Below are 17,953 nucleotides of genomic sequence, written 5' to 3'. Positions count from 1 at the left end.
TGGATGTTTCTTTTCAATCAACCTGAGTTCTTTTTAATTCAATATATTGATATGCTACTCTGTTTTTATATGTTTTACTTCCGCACTTTAAATTCTATGGATGGCTTTGTCGCCTGCTGTTGTTAGTTCCGCCCCATTTGGTATATTTATATATATATATATATATATATATATATATATTTTTAACAAATGATATGATCTATAGTGAGGGTGTGGAGAGTGGACTAAGCCTCACAATAGACTAGCAATAATGTGATTCAAATTCTCCTTTGGTAAGAATCGAACCTACACCTCTCACTTACAAGTGAAGAGAAATATCACTAGATCATAATACTAAGTGGCTTAAAAACACTTTTAAACATATCATAAGTTTTCTGAAGTATTTTTATTAAGATATGTAGTAAATGGCATACAAGACAAGTTTCACATGTTGTGAGATTTTTCATCCTTGAAGATTGTTCATCTTTGAAATGAGAAGACTTTGTAAAATTCAAAAGACTACAAGACAAAAGGGAATTGCAATGCATGGACAAATAGTGGGTTAACGGAGTTGAATTAAGGCGCGGTCATTGATTTGAATCAACAAACATCCTCTCCTGCTCAGACCGATTGAAGAGAAACATATTATTTGGCTTTTTAGCCAAAATGGTCCTTAAGATTTGTATAACACATAACTTTGGTCCCTGAGATTTAAAATCAGTAGAAATGGTCCCTGAGATTGTCCACCATCCATAATTTTGGTCATTCAATTAAAAAGCTCCGTTAAATTAAGGGTATTTTTGTAAAACTTTCTTTTTCACCATTTTTCTCTCATTTCTCTTATAACAATTGGGATTTTACTTTCCGAGTCCCTAAAATTTCTCAAGAAAATTGTCCTTGATTTTCTCGTCGGTTGCTCGTTCTTCTCCATCAAGCAGCCCACCGGAATTATCGGATTCTACCGCAGATTGGAATCGCTGCCGTCCCAAATGAAGCTCTCCAAATTCTCTTACTGCTTAGTCTCCCATAAATTCGATGATATCCCACAAAGCAGCGACCTTGTTCTGTACACAGGTAACAACAGCACCGATGAACCCTTTATTTCTTCGACCGGAAGAAATGAAACGAAAGCTCAAAGCTCGATTTGCACACCGTTTTAGAAAAACTCAGGTCCTCCAAACTCTGCATTTCGTGAGTACTACTACATAATGCTTAGAAAAATCATGATGGGCAAGAAGCACATGAAGATTCCGTACAAGTTTCTCGTCCTCGGAGCCGACAGCAATGGCGAGACGATCGTGGATTTTGGATCGACCATCACATTCATGGAGAAGCTGATTTTCGAAGCCATGGCGCAAGGGTTTGAGTTGCAGATGGCAAATTACACGAGAGCAAAGGACTTGGAAACCAAAACAGGATTGAGACCTTGTTTTGATATTTCAAAAGAGGAAAAATTGAAGTTTCTGGAATTGGTTTTCCAATTCAAATGGGGTGCTAAGATGAAGCTGCCATTGACGAATTACTTTTCGCTGGTTTTGAGCTCGGGGGTTGCATGCTTGACGATTATTAGTGATGGGGTTATTGGTCCAGAGAGTAATGGTGGACCTGCCATTATTTTGGGGAATTATCAGTAGTAGAGAGTAATGCTGGACTCGAACCTTTTGCGCATAAAGCTCAAATGGCTCATGGAGGACTCAATCGAAGAACCCAAAAACGTCGATAACAACAACGGAAACGTTAGGCTAAGGGTGGAAATTGAGGAGTTTTATATGTTGTGGAAGCAGATGGTTGAGGAAAGGAGGCCCTTTCAGTATGTTGTCGGGTGCGAGCATTGGAGGGACTTGATGTTGTGTGTTGAAGAAGGGGTTTTGATTCCGAGGCCAAAGATTGAGCTCATTATTGATTTGGTGGGGGATGTGGTTTTGGGGAATGAAGGGTTGATGGAGGTGTCGTGGGCTGATTTTACAAAATACCCTCAGCTTAACGAAGCGTTTTAACGGAATGACCAAAATTATGGATGGTGGATAATCTTAGGGACCATTTCTATGGATTTTAAATCTCAGAGACCAAAGTTATATGTTATGCAAATCTTAGGGATCATTTAGGCTCAAAAGCCCACATTATTCTGAACAACTTTGGCTAAACCTAAAAGTCATTATCCCGAGTGTTATTGCTTTAAAAATTAAACCTTGGACTTGCTTAAAATGCGCACAAAATTTAGGTGGAGACATGATCTAATTGCCTTCCAAGTATGATCTAACTGACAATCCCACAACATTATGTATTTCATATGACAAGATTAGGTTGCAAATATAATAGTCTTAATCGCAACGTGGTGGGGACCCCGGATTTGATGAGACATTAGGGTACTGTTAATTAGTTTTCTTGTGTCCGTAGACGCGTTTTGATTGGTCGATGATATTGTCGTTGTTGAGATAATCAATGAAAGTTGTCAATATTTTAATCCTAAAGACGACAGAATGCATGTCATTAGGTTCCATAAGGAGCACTTGCCCTTAAACAACTGTTAAAAGATGCTAAGTGCTTGATAATATTTTGAAACAGTCAAAGATGGACAAATATTATTAGGATTAATTAGATTAAATAGTCCTTGTAGTGATAAGATAGTCGAAAAGTAGTTCATGTCGTAAAAAGGTTAGGATTTAAACTCTTGTAGTGAAGCTTGTTAGGATTTAGACTCAAAATTCAAAGTTGTGTCAACTCTCTGTTAATTGTTAACAAGCGAGCCTCACATGTGTGGCCTACATACTAATAATTAACGGAGAGTTGACGAAACTTTTAATTTTGAATTTAACCTAAGAAACTTCTGCACATTGGTTTTTATTTATTTATTTATTTTTTTTTAGTACATTGATATTTTTATAATAAGGCGAGGCGGAGTTCGGCAAAGCCTAATTTGGTATCGAATTCGCCATTCACGATATTCAAACCTAAAACCTCTCACTTCCAAGTAAAGAGAAATACCACCAAACCGTAGTACCTCTCACTTTGCCACATTGATTTAAATCCTAATTTTTTTTTATCACAAGGTCTACTTTCCGACTTTCCTATCACCATAGGACTAATAATTCAATTAAAATTATGAAACTATGTCAAGTGAATAATGAGCAAATCTTATATAATTATAGTTAAGAGGTTTTTGGAGCATCACTTAGTACTATGGTCAAGTGGTATTCCTCTTCACTTGCAAGTGAGAGGTCTTAGATCTGATTCTTTCCAAAAACAAATTTGAACCACATTATTGCTAGCCCATTGTGAGGCGAAACCTAACCCTTTCCCTTAGTGTAAATAATATTGTTTGTTAAAAAAAAAAAAAAAAAAAAAAAGGTGATTTGGAGCGCATCAGTTATTAATTTCACTTCTTGAATAAACTTTTAATTTTAGTAAATGAGCCAAGTCTATATAACTAATACAAGTCAACATACTTGGAAACGTCGATCAAACATACAAGAGCCTATATTTTCATTTCACACCTAAAACACATGACCATTTACTTAAATGGATGATTATTATAATTTTTTGGTACAATGTGATTATAATTTATACTGAATAACTGAAAACCATAGTGTTGTGGTCATTAACACTCACTAATAACATACAAGAACATGAGACGAGAATATGGATTTCTCTCAACAAAATTGTTTGCTTTCATGAAAATGGAAAATCTTACCTTTGCATGCGTCTCCCAAACCGATTAGCCATCTTAATTGAGGGTTGATCGGTCATTTTGGTATTCAATGTGCAAAGTTAGCTTTAGGTCGGATTTGTTTGGTAAATGGGAGCTCATAGTTAGTGACTTAATTATCTTACTTTGATAATAACATTTGCCTTCCATATGAAGCATGAAATCTTTGAATAATACTAATTGTTAACATCCACAAAACTGTCCTTAGACATTCTTACACGTTGATATGTATGTATGTATGTGTGTATTGTATGGTCAAGCTCATCGACAAATAAACAAAGATGACCTTGTGAATTGGGGAGTGAAAGAAAGAATGATGGTGAAAATGATGTGGACAGAAATGATATACGAGGATTGGTCAAATCTCGCATCCAAGAATGAATGGGACTGGAAGAGCAAAATACAAGGTAGGGGTTTCGTCCTGTAGGGCAACCCCATCGTTCATACAACAAAATTATTACTAACCAAAACCAAACAAACATACAACAAAATTATTATTCTTTTTCTTATGTAATTATTTATTGATTGTCAGTGTTCTACTCACTGCGTTTTATGTGTGCTTTTCTTTTTAGTGCCAAATGCATAACTTTTATGAAAGCTTTTGGAACATGTAGGCCTTGTAGCCCGAAATTCATGGGAAGCACTTGCAAAAATCTTGGTTTCAAATGATAATTTTATTTATTTTTTACCAGAAAAAAAAAAAAGAAGTTAATTTTGTTGAGGATAATATTTGTATATTCTCAAGAGTAAGACACAATATATCATTTAAATAAGAGATTATTTAGTTGTTAGTTCATCATAAATATATTACTTGAAACTCATGTCGTTCATTTATTACATATATTTGGATACATAAATAATTCATATTCAAATTAATTTTTTGTAGAGTTAATTTCAAATGAAAAATAAAAAACTGAGCGATTCTAATTATAAAACTTATACATTGAAAATACGTTATTCATAAAAAAATTGAGATATATGCATTCCCATGAAATGCAAGTATTATCTTTTATTTGCTCTCAGGTTTTCTCTGACCGAACACATCAGCTGCCAATTCTATAATACATGCTTTAGTCTTATTTCTTCAATACTTTTATATTCTGAAAGTTCAACGAAATAAAAAATAAAATAAAAGCTCCCTTCACTCCTTTCATGCACTATTTCAGCGACGGTGATGTTGATCATTTGGATTAGATAATTGAACAAAAGAAATTTTAGTTAGTATATGTCATTTTCTTGTCGTGTCATTTTGTATTAATGCTGAATAGGTTGTCTCTGATAATTTAGAAGTCTTATGCAATCTTAATTAAAAGGTCCTTCTTATTTATAAAATGATAATTTTGTTGATTATAATCAACATCAATATTCAAACTTAATTGAAATCATCATCTCATTCTTATTAATTGAATAATTGTCAATTGCCATGAAATCATGATTTAGAGTTCATGCATGAAAGAATAGAGCATGACTAAAAGAGAGATATGGAAATATGCTTGTGCTTGTGGAAAAAGTAATACACGAGTTAGGATTTTATTACTAAAGAAAAGTGCAATAAAGTAATACACATGTAATTTTTTTTTTTTTTTTTTGGGGCTAGAGAAAAGTGGAAAGTTAATATATTAAATATAAGCTCCACTTAATCAATTGTAATATAAATAAAATCATATGATGATAATTTTTCTTGTCAGTTAAAATTTATTTATTAACAAAATTTATACTTATATGTAATATATTGGAGGATCAAAAAAATTTGGGAACCTCAGAACCCCCTGTGAGTCTCTGACGCTGAATATAGAACAGGCATCCTTTTTTTTTTTGTTTTTTTTTTTTTTTAGAACAGACCATTCACCCTAGAAACATATGCAGCCAATTCAAGTGATGCTTTATTGCATGATCTTCGAAGTTTTTCATCATTAGAGGATTACATTCCAACTCTCTTCAAAATGTAATTGGATTAGAAGAGAAGTTTTGTTTCATGTCTGATCCTCTTTCAATTCTCTCAAAATGAAAAATTATTCTTCTATACCTTTAAAATACCTTAACTTTAAAAGATTAATATTCCAGTCCAATCATTTGTATCAAACGAGGCATTTCATTGTGTTATGGCTAAATGACTATTGAAATTGAATTAGCCATGGATAAAGTCCATACCATTCTGTATTAGTTATTATTACCCTTAAATTAGGCATATCTTTGTCGAGTTGAAATTTTCAGGTACCCATGAGATTCTTCGATTCTTTGAATCCATCATGACCACTAGTGCACCACAAATGAATGGCATATAAAATGGGTTGCGATGTGACAGACACTTTATAAGTAGCCAGCACCAAGCCATACACAACAGCAAAATTACATGTACAATATTGAAACTTTATCCAACATAACACAAATATAAAAAAATTAAAAAAAAAAAAAATTCTAGCGCAGCACCTTAAAACAATATTTGATTATCTACATATTTCCTAATACAATTAAATACACATCTCAAGGTTTAACTCAATGCATGCTTCTTCCTAGGCATATGAATATGAGTTTTTAATTTCTAACAAGCCTGTTATAACACACTAGCCTTGCACATGGATGATAAACTCCAAATATATATTCAATTAAAAGATACAAAAGAGGGGGCCAAATTTTAAGGAAAGAATGAGATGAACTAGGACATGAATGATCAGGATGAGATGAAGGGTACTTCTAATTGTCTTTCTTGTTATAGATAGATCCAAATTATGAGAGGAAAGAAGAAAAAAAAAATCCAGAATTTCTATTGAGTATTTTGTTATCTTCGATAGTATGTCTACTTACACACGAATGAAAACATTCTGAGGATTTACATTACAATTTGTAATGCAATATCTGAAAAATAAGATCATAGATTGACTAGGGTGCTAATTGATCCCATATTCACTGTTCTGCCGTGTGAAAATACTACATTGTGTCTACCTATGTTAGATCTCGTAAGCAAGAGATATTGAGAGAGAGGGAGAGGTCTTGATCTATATTTCTGTCGACTTTTATTAATCACTTTATTTTATCCCTTCATTAAGTAGAATGTAAGCTTTTGTTGTATCCACTAGTGTATATACTTTAAATTGATGATCGGGTTTGTTTATCGTATTCTTCTAGGTTGAAGAGTGTATTTGTAGAAAATCAACAAAATCAGAGTTTGACCGTTAAATTATGATTTTTCGTTTCTAACCGTCAGATGATTTTGTCCCATTACCTAATCTCCGAGCGTTCTTTTGGGTGATTTTTGGCTTAGGAGATCTCGAAGTATTTGCAAACATGATTGACGGTTGGATCATAAAAACTAGTTTCATAGAATGTGTGTCCCATCAAACGAATGGATTCCAAAACACTTAGAGTTTATTATTCTATACTTCCATTAAGTAGAATGTAAGTTTTTGCTGTATCCACAAGTATAAATATTTTAAATTGACCATCGGGTTCGTTAATTGTATTCTTCTAGGTTTGAGGATTTTATTTGTAAAAAATCAACAAAATTGGAGTTATAAAACAACTGTTAAATCATGATTTTTCATTTATAACCGTCAAATGATTTTTTTCCCTTTACCAGACATTTTGTTTAGGTGATTTTTGGCCTAGGAGATCTTGAAGTATATGCAAACATGTTTGACGGTTGAATTGAGCTACAAAATGGAGTAAGAAGGGGTGTTTATATCCTTTCCAACTACTAGTTCTAATGTTACCGTTACAAATCTTATAGATGCGCGTCCCACAATTGGCTACCACTCTCCTTCATCTTATCACACTTACTCCTTTGATTTTTACCACCAACACTACTCCCAAGACCTCCATAATTGAAGCAAATAGCAGGGGTAGTTTGACAGAAGTTTTGTAGAATTTTGTCGGGTAAAATTTTGTAGAGCAAGCCATATTTTCTGGTAGTGTGTTTCTTCTTGTGCTGCATCATTGCCAGGCCTAAAAATATTAAGAAAATTTATGAAAAATACTTCAAAACTTTGCATTTTAACAAAAAATCATCTAATAACTTTATTTAATGATAAGAACAAAAAAAAACCTAAAATATATACATGCGTGCCCAGCGCTTACCCTAACCCCCCCCCCCCCCCCCAAAAAAAAAAATATAATTAAATAAGAAAAAGTACATGAACACACACACACACACACATATATATATATATATATATATATATATATATATATATATATATATATTATATTATGTATGAATTAGCTAACTGTAACAATGATGATACCCATTTTTAGGCATTTGACAAAGTAAGATAACACAAACACACGTCTGGTACTATAATCTCGTAAGGTATATTTTCATGTATATAATAAATAATATATATAAAAGTGATAATGTAGATTTCACTTGTACCTACCTACTTAAGGCAAAAGAAATAATATACATATATACACAGTATAGTACCATTAAATTTCATAAATAGTGTAGTACCGTTAAGTTTCATAAACAGTGTAGCATCGTTAAGTTTCATAAACAGTGTAGCACCATTAAGCTTCATAAACAGTGTTGTAAATTTTATTAACAGTGTAGTACCGTTAAGTTTCATAAACAATGTAGTACCATTAAGTTTCATAAACAGTATAGTACCATTAAGTTTTATAAACAGTGTAGTACCGTTAAGTTTTATAAACAGTGTGGTACCATTAATTTTCATAAACGATGTAGTAAGTTTCATAAACAGTGTAGTAAGTTAAGTTCATAAATAATATGTGTGAGGACACGCGGTTCCCGTGCATCAGTTTTTTCTTTTAATATTCAAATTATGTCTTTTTCATTAAAATTTAAGTTCTTTTGTCGTTTTTATTAAAATTTAAGTTTTTTTCATTAAATAAAGTTATAGCATGATTTTTTATTAAAATAAATTATGCTCAAAACTTTCTCATTAAAGTTCCCAAAAATATTTGATTAGCCATTGCTCTTTTGTATACAATTATAGACGAATAAATAACAAACTCCCAAACAAGAAAGACACACACACACACACACACACACACACATATATATATATATATAAACAATTCATCATGATCCACAATTCTCAAGTTTTTAACTTTTACAATGTTGATTCAAAACTTTCCTTGTGATGAACCATTTGAATCTGTCATTTGTTAAATGCCGATCTTGTTTCAATACTAAGTACTTAGATGCCCAACAAAAATATTGATGCGATTTTTTTTTTTTAAATACATGAAGCTATTTAAACAAATATTTGATTAAATAAAAACATTCATTCAAAGAAACTTGTTAGAAAGGTTTGGCCAAACTTTTTTTTTCTTTTTCAGAAAGGTAGTACTTAATTAAATTGTATAATCTCAAGTAAATATTGAGTAATATTTAAAAGAAAGCGACATAAGTCGATCCAACATCATTTTGTGACATATTTTATGAACAAAATTATGTAACAGTTTTCTTTTTCCTGCTAATCAATGGGGAGTACAGAATTGGAGCTGAAACTTACTTTTAATATTGGGAAAAAAAAAATATCACTAGGCTTTTTTTTAAATTTAACAATTCATTACAACATGATAAAAAAAACGGCTACAATTATTTTATTTCTGTTTTATTTTTTATTTTTTTATCAATTAAACAAAAGAAATTAATTTTTTGACCCAAAAAAAAAAAATTAATTTCATTAAGAAAATATCAAAGTTACATCAACCATGTCAACAATACTACACAACTCACCAAATTAAGCCAAACCCACAAGCCTAAACAATACAACTCAACTCACGGAAATCATTGTGGAATAATGGGTGGATCAACATTTGAGGAAAACATGGTCTCTAACGTATATTTTACGCATAGTAGCAGCTAGCGAATAAAGGTGAAGATGGCAAAAAATACCTAATGTAGATAGCAACAAACTCCTCCAAAACTAGTTATAATGTAGAGAAAACAATAATTTGAGAGTGTTATATAAATGTATGGAATGTGGATGACCACCATAATGTCCACAACCTCTCCTATCTTAATGTTTAGTAGAGCATGCTCTAATTAGAGTGTATTAGTAGTTTGTAACTTATGGGTTAACCTCATCATTATAAGCTTATAAATAGGTGCTTAATTTATCAAAGATGAAATATACACAAGTTTGGAAAACACTTTACATTTCCTTTATCTACTCTCTCCTCATTTCCCTCTACAATTTTCTCTTTATAAGTTTTTGAGAGAGTGATTGGATTGATCATTGAATAAGGAGCACATTCGAAATTATGATAGAGTACATTCTAAAACCTGAGTATAACTCAGACGGAATCATCACGAAAGACTAACTTATAGGAGGTGGAGAAAGTATGGAATGGGGAGGAGGATTCTTTTTGCTCCTCCTCCCCTTGGTGGCTAAGGTGTCTTTTTTGCTCTAAAGAATACTTTGAAGAAATGGAGAAGTTTTTTGAACTATTTACTTTCGTTAAAATTTATCATCATAATTGATGCAAAATAATACGTATCAAATTTACATATTGTTGCCATGATCACACTGAACGTGATTTTTTAAGCACATTAATTTAATATATATATATATATATATATATATATATATATGTAGACGTGGGTATGGTTACATGGGCTAATTGATCCCATTTGAGTAGAGTGATATCATTAATCGGTTAGGTAATTAGTTTGGGGGGAGGGAAATCGGTGGGAAATCGAATCCACATAAGAGTGTATAAACATGATTGCTTTCCTTCATTATAATAAAGTGTCATTTGCTAATTGATCTCATTGGAGTTTGAATTCTCTCTCATCAATGTATTTAAGATTAGTTTAAATAGAATATTGTTGATAACACAGTTCTTACATGTATGATAATTGATTATGGAGAGATGCGCTAAGGAGACTCTCTCAAAAATGAGACTCTTCATATATACTATATGTTACCTTATGTTTTTGGCATAATGTTTTATAATGTTGACATGAGAATTAACCTTAAATTATGAGGTAGCAAAAAGTTCATGAAGGATTCAACTTTGAGAGAGTCTCCTTAACATTTCTCTTAATCATGTAATAACTAATCAACTAATATATACAGTCATAAAATATTGTTCCTCTTTACATTATCTTTGATCGAGTATTCAGTTTCAAGCACACTAAGTGTTAACATAGAAAATTCAATTCCCACATTCAAAAAAGTAAAAGTTACTAAAGAAGCGAATTGTTTTATCTCCGCTATTTTATAAGCATATACGTTTTATATTTATAATTTAGAAGTTGAGAATGGCTGCGTTTGCCACTTTATGATATCTCGATCTCTCCTCCTCCTTGCACCTCTCTCTCCTCAACTCGTACCCTTCCCTTTCTCTGCACTTGATCCCCTTTGTTTTCTATTCGTTCTAGGGTTTGAAATTATGGGGCTCTCCTTTCTCCAAAACCCATAAAATATTGAACCTTGCTATATTAAAATTTATGCATATATTTTACTATATTTTTCTTGTTTTCTGTTCTCTTTAGCTCTCTGTGTATGGCTGGCTTAGACTTGGGTTCAGCATCTCGGTTTGTTCATCAGCAGCTCCAACTCCCTGATCTCCACCTCCAAAGACCGCCGGACTCCGAAGATGACCACACCACCCCCAACCGCAACAATCTTTTCTCCTCTGACCACCACCAAAATGATGTTGATAATGACAATCCTCATCAAGGGTTTGACCTGGTGACCCCAAATCCTGGTTCGGGTGATTCAGGGGGCCGACGCTCCAGAGGTCGGCCCCCAGGGTCTAGAAACAAGCCCAAACCCCCAGTGATCATAACTCGTGAGAGCGCAAACACCCTAAGAGCACATATTTTGGAGGTCAGCAGTGGCTGTGATGTGTTTGATTCCGTCGGCACTTATGCGAGGAAAAGGCAGCGAGGGATTTGTGTTTTGAGTGGGAGTGGTATGGTGACCAACGTGAGCTTGCGTCAACCGTCAGCGGCTGGCGCAGTTCTCACACTGCACGGCAGATTTGAGATTCTGTCATTAACAGGTTCATTTCTGCCGCCGCCTGCACCTCCTGGGGCCACCAGCCTCACAATATTTTTAGCTGGTGGTCAAGGCCAGGTTGTGGGTGGAAATGTTGTGGGATCACTAATAGCATCTGGACCTGTTATTGTCATAGCCTCATCGTTTACCAACGTGGCTTATGAGAGATTGCCCTTGGAGGAAGAGGAGCAGCTGCAGATGCAGCAGCCTGTGCCACAGTCCTCAGGTGGCGGAGGCGGTGGTGATGGCAGCGGTGGCGTAGGAGTAAGCAACCCCTTTCCAGATCCGTCTTCGGGGCTTCCCTTCTTTAACCTGCCGCTGAATAACATGCCTCATCAGCTGCAGGTCGATAATTGGGGAGGAAACTCTGCTGGGCGGCCGCCTTATTGATAGTTTTTGCTAGCTATAGGTCAGGTCAACCAAGGTCAGAGAATCGATCTTTATATTAATATCATCACCCCCATTCCCTAGCCTTGTACAATTATTTTTCTTGCTTAATTTCTTTCGTCTATCTTCTCGTAACTTCATTTTGGTTCCTAATTTGTATTGCTTTTTAATGTATCCATGGAATGTTGATGGAAATTGGATTTTGGAACTCCCTTTTCTTAATTAGAAATGGTTTCGGAGAATATTTTAGCTTTGGATTGGATATAATAATTGTCAGAACTGATATTACTGATAAATAATTTTGTGATAAGTATCACAACCTCTTAACATAAGCTTCAATAATTATATATTGTTTAATCCGTAGGATGAATAAAGATCGTGCTATCAACTATATTGATTAATCAGGTAAAATATTTTCTACTAATTAATCCTTGGTGATTTTTCATGAAAACGATGATTAATTTTTGCCTTTTCCATGTGTGGGATGCTTGTATATACCTATAAAAATCATGCTTTCCACTCGTAGCCTCTACAATTATATGATATTAATTTGGTCATGTGAAACTAATATCATAAACATGAATTTATATAATTAGATCTCTCTCTCTCTCTCTCTCTCTCTCTCTCTATCTCTCTCTCTCCCCCTCCCCGGCCCCCAATATATCTGTCCGATCTTCCACCAAAACAAAGAAAGATAAGAAACAACCAAAACCTACTAAAAGAAAGCTCTCACATGATCTGACCACTTCACCCACATAACCAGATAATCAATTTTCTAACCAACTCGTCCTAGCTAGTCTCTTGCACTGAATATATTTTAGTTCTCAGTTTTTCTCTCATTTCTTAAAATATATTACTTAGTTGTACTGATGATTATCTCAAAGGTTCTTTCATTTATGGATTATTCCTCAGTTTTATATCGTTCGTACATATTCTAGGAGTACTTTTCTTTTAGAAATTAATATTTCAGAAACTTAGACATGAAGGACTAGGAAATGCTTGTTATGATAATATTCTTGAACAAGAAGAAAAAGGAAAGATACCTGAATTCCTTTTTCTTATTGCGAGATTAAATTTGAGTCATTCATAATAACGAATACATAGGGAAGGGTTGTAAACAAGTGTGACCTTGTTAAAGAGAACGCACTTTACTAGTCAAACAACAGCGAAAGGAAATCAAACCAATGAATTTAATGTTAAGAATTGGCCTTTTAGCCTCCTCTTCAACCCAAGGCACAAAGTCAGCTGTACCAAGCGTGAACCTCGCAGTAGCATGAACTTCCGAAGGAGGGTAAGGCTGCGATAAACTAACCAAAACTACCTATTAATTCCTGAGGCTTAATAGATAAGACTAGTTTATAATTCAGGTTTATTTTATGTTATGATTTAGGGCACTTGATTTCATATCATGTTTTCACCCCTAAAAAAAATTCCGTCAGGGCATTTTGTATCTCATTACCAGAAATTAATATGGTTACTATGAACAGTTATTTCTCTGCGGTAGTTTTGTGGTATGCAGTTTATAGTCTTTTAACTAAGAGGTGATGATAAATAGGTGTTTGGAAAAGAAGGCAAGCAATTTATGTATAAAGTATAGTCAGTAATGTATATACCCTTGAGATTTAGATGTGCAAGACGTGGCTGGAATGCATGCAGATACATATGAATTATTTGCATTTTATGTTGTGTTGCTTATTGTTTAGAGTTTCAGAGATGCCACGGCTCACTACTAGTCAATATTGATATTGTTCTTGACTTAATCAAATGACCTATGTATCGAGTCCAACAAAATTGGGCTTTCATATAGAAGACTTGCCATGCAATTAGAAGTGAAACCACTTAAGTTGAAATCTTTTGCAAAGATTTCCAGCGTGAGACTTAGGGTTTAGGACTTAAGGGAACTTCCACCGATCATTCCTACAATAATGATTAAATTTGAAACTGAAACTTCAGCCTCATCTTTGTGATGGTAAAGAGTTTAAGTAACTTGAGAACTAACAAATGCAATTTTGAAACAGGACCACAACCGAAATTACATACATCAGGGGGATAATGTTTGCTTACTAGAATTATACTGTAAAAGAAAAAAGTTATATTTTCAGATTGAGAAATTGAGCCATATATTCAAGGAATTAAGAATATACCTAATATCCATGGTCTATATTGAGTCTATATTATAAGCATCATATATCTTCATACAAGCAGACAAATAGAAAGAAATTAGTCCAAATAAATACGGAGTGAGGTATATATGTACTCTACCCTCACCTATTTACATTATAAAACAAGCATTTGGATTTTCATCGCTAAACGTTTGTGGAGCATAAACATAGTGAATGAAATATGGAGTATTGCCCTCTTTAGTTTTAACCTCCACCACATTTACGTGTTCCTTAACTTCTATAACCTTGGAAACTGATTCAGTAGATTTCTCAGTACCGTCTTTCTTATCCTCCTTTTTCTCTTGCTTATCCTCCTTCTCTGGTGGTTTTTGGGAACTCTTCTCCTTCTCTTTTGTTTCTTCCTTTTTCTCTTCCTTTTTCTCTTGCTTATCCTCCTTTTTCTCTTGCTTATCCTCCTTTTTCTCTTTCTTTTCCTTCTCCTCTGGTGGTTTTGGGGAACTCTTCTCCTTCTCTTTTGTTTCTTCCTTTTTCTGTGGTTTCGAGGGCACAAGTTCTGCATGTTTGTGCACCTTTTTTCGCAAATACGAGATTAGTTTTTCAGGCTCGATTGTTCCTTCCACTGTTAGAGTTTGTGCTTTCATGTCAGTTTTTACATTGTGAATACCTACAAACATCATTGACATATATTTTCTTCTTTAGAAAACCCCTAAATTATACATACAAACAAGAAAGTTTAGAAATTATACCTTTGTTCTTTATTAACTTCTTCTTCAAATCTTGCTCACATTTGTCGCAATGCATGTGAACCTTCACCACTATTGTCCGTGAAATTGGCTTCGGAATAAAAGAACAGAATTGGTTATTCTAGTGCAATCATTTGATTATAGCTTTATTAAAAATTTAAAAAATAGGGCTTATATCCACGTGTAAACTGTTATATGAAAGGTTTCTTCTCACACACATATTATATGACGTGTAACTATGTCTAACTGCTCAAAATTATAACATATTTAGAGTATCTAACTCAAAACAAATTGGCAATTGGTGAGCGGTCAACAGTTTGTTAAACTACTATGTGAGGGTCTCAGAGTCATTTCCGTGTGGGATTTTATACACACCTAAGAATTGATTAGCAACTTAAGCACTCAAAATATCACCAACGATGCATCTAGTATATCTAACTTTGGCACTTGTCAATACTAGTATACTGATTAAACAATAAATAAAAGTAAAGTGGAAATTTCTAACAACTTTTAAGTAAAAGAACCAGCCATGATTGTTGATTAAATAGACTATCAATGAAATATAATTGATGACGATCCAATAATTTACCTGGATTGTTAAGTAGTGCTAATCATATTAAGCAAAAAAATATTTGAAGTATATGGGTGAGTGAGCACCACCTCTTTGGTTTCCTTCACTACTTTTTTCTCTGTTACTGTGCTTTCCTTGATCTGAGGTTTGGGTGATATTAACTCGACCTTTTTCTTAGAAAGTTTCTCCAGCCGTTTCTGAATTTTTGTTGGGTCGAAAACTCCTTTTACCTTTATTTCACCTTTCTCCATATCAGCCTCTACATTGTGAACCCCTGGTGATCCATGTTTACATAATGCTCCGTTAATTAGGTGCCTCAACTATGGACCATATTATACAAACGAAAATAAACGCAAGGAAACACACTCACATGTAACGTGCTAATGTTATTATGATCGTCTAAGTTATATATACTACTAGACAGAAAATTATTTTACACATTGTAAGCATATACACTGTACATTATGACAAAAATTCATGATTTGACAATATAAACATCGTATATTTTTTCAATCCCGGGGACATGCATAACTCCACATGCTCTACATTTTTCATTTCTTCATAGTAAGACTTACTCCAACCTTTGGAGTAAAACTCAAATTTTAGGTTCTAAACCTATCCCCACTAGCTCCAACCTTTGGGATAAATATGAGTTTTAATCTAATACTCCTTTCTAGGGTAAATTTAGGCCAGGACACCCCTGGGTTAGTGGGTTGGCCCACCATATATGTGTATTTTTTTTTATCTTTATATTTATAAATTTTTTGAATCTAACGGCTAAGATCTAGTATGATTACATCCAATGGTACCTAACGGTCCAAATTCAAATCAAATGGCTAAAGCAATTAAAAAAAAATTCTTTTATCTGTTTCATATTATTTCATGGTGTTCCATGAGTTTCATAGAGTCAGTTTAATGGTTTTTCAACATTTATTGGAATCTAAATGTTTTTAGGTTAAAATGTTTATAAAATTAAGTTAGGATAGTCTATATAATTTTTTTTTTTTTTTTTTTGAAAAAAAGGTTAAAAATTATCCTAAATTCTTTTTTAATAATCTTGGGCTAAAAATTTAGCCTAGAAGGATTGGAGCAGAAAAACTGTTTCTGAGTTAAAACCTAAATTTTTTGGGTTAAAAGTTTTAGATTTGAATCCAAGGGTCGGAGGTAGTCTAAGTATAAACTACGTATAAAGTTTTTGTTTTTATTTTTACCGTAAAAAAAAAAAAAGTTTTTATCTGGCTCTTTTGCCAAAATGATCTTTGAGATTTGCATAACTCCTCACTTTGGTCCATGAAATTTGAAAAATTATGTTAAATAAGGATCACTTTTATTGATTGATAATGGACAATCTTATGGACCACTTTTATTGATTTCAAATCTCATGAACCAAAGTAAAGAGTTAAGCAAATCTCATAACCATTTTGGCTAAAAAGCTTTTTTATTTCACATTCAATTGGCACATATATATTGAGAAAACGACATGCATGGTGAGGAATTAACACAAGGAATGTTTTTGACCAAAAAACACAAGGAATGCTGCTCTATACATACCTTGGGTAGCCATAAGAGGCTTCTTAATATCACGTGCACACTGCTTGCAGTGGAGGTTAACTTTGTAAACAGCATTGATTACTCCGTCATCTTTCTCCTTCACTTTCTTTTCATCTTTCGTTTCGTCTTTGTCTTTCTCCTTAGCTGCTGTTGCTGCCATTTTAGCAGCACTGATAAGCAGAGGGGTTTGAAAAACAAGTAATCAACATATATATATGCACTCTGGAAATAGTTTTTATAAAAAGGAAAAGCCATCTAGAATGTTTCAAAGGGGTAAGAAATTAAGAGTAATTCATTAAAAAAGTTTTTGGGTTTGCTTTGTTTTTCAAGGCACTGGTGTTGGTAGGACTTGCGGTGGGGGTAGTTGACCTGCCATTGTTAGCTATTTGAATTGGAGAAATTGGTTCATTCCTTCAGATCATGATCAAAACACCACCAAACGCAACAACCCTACTATTCTATTCACCAAGGGCAAACACCAGGGACCATAACTTCCATCCTTACATTTATATGCATATATGATCTTGATATAATTATATCAAAGGGTCCCTGCTATCAAGGGATTCATCAAACAACCTTGAATGATATCTTCTGAAACTTGCTCCAAGTTTTATTTCAACGGTCGCAACTATCTATTTTTCTTTTTAAACCAACAATATGTTAAACTAAGGGATGGTGGACTTGGCGCCCCATAAAGTGTCGATCAGCCGTATTTATTAGGTATTGAACTAGCCATCTATTAGAGTTGAAACTTGTGATCTTTCACACCTACTATTGAAAACAAATACCACTAACTCATAATGCTAGTGGCATCATCTATCCTTTAATTCATCGCTTTTAAGATCATTTTTGCAAGAAATAGGCATTAGAAATTATTACGACATTCCACTATAGGAAATAAAATAGACGAAAATGATATT

General features: G+C 33.5%; 2 protein-coding genes and 1 pseudogene across 3 annotated transcripts; 2 read left to right on the top strand and 1 right to left on the bottom strand.

Moving 5' to 3' along the window:
- Positions 1-827: 827 nt before the first annotated feature.
- On the top strand, positions 828-1,613 carry LOC137746828 (probable aspartyl protease At4g16563; annotated as a pseudogene).
- Positions 1,614-11,160: 9,547 nt separating this feature from the next.
- LOC137746465 (AT-hook motif nuclear-localized protein 23-like) lies at positions 11,161-12,048 on the top strand. The gene has a single exon (XM_068486483.1). The coding sequence runs from the start codon at positions 11,161-11,163 to the stop codon at positions 12,046-12,048; it is 888 nt and encodes a 295-aa protein (XP_068342584.1).
- Positions 12,049-14,135: 2,087 nt separating this feature from the next.
- Positions 14,136-17,220, bottom strand: LOC137749036 (heavy metal-associated isoprenylated plant protein 4). Of its 2 annotated transcripts, none has more exons than XM_068489218.1 (4): positions 17,034-17,220; positions 15,572-15,756; positions 14,915-15,002; positions 14,136-14,832 (listed from the first exon to the last, which is right to left on the bottom strand). In XM_068489218.1, exons 1-4 carry the CDS (start codon positions 17,191-17,193, stop codon positions 14,318-14,320), a joined length of 948 nt encoding a protein of 315 aa, XP_068345319.1. In that variant the 5' UTR covers positions 17,194-17,220; the 3' UTR covers positions 14,136-14,317. The 2 variants fall into 2 exon arrangements, with proteins under 2 accessions (XP_068345319.1, XP_068345320.1); XM_068489219.1 differs by having other exon boundaries at positions 14,136-14,787.
- Between the last annotated feature and the right edge of the window lie 733 nt (positions 17,221-17,953).

The sequence above is a fragment of the Pyrus communis genome, chromosome 10, assembly GCF_963583255.1.
Source record: "Pyrus communis chromosome 10, drPyrComm1.1, whole genome shotgun sequence".
Classification (NCBI taxonomy): Eukaryota; Viridiplantae; Streptophyta; class Magnoliopsida; order Rosales; family Rosaceae; genus Pyrus; species Pyrus communis.
The sequence above is the reverse complement of the archived record's forward strand: the minus strand, read 5'-3'. Positions and strand labels throughout refer to the sequence as shown.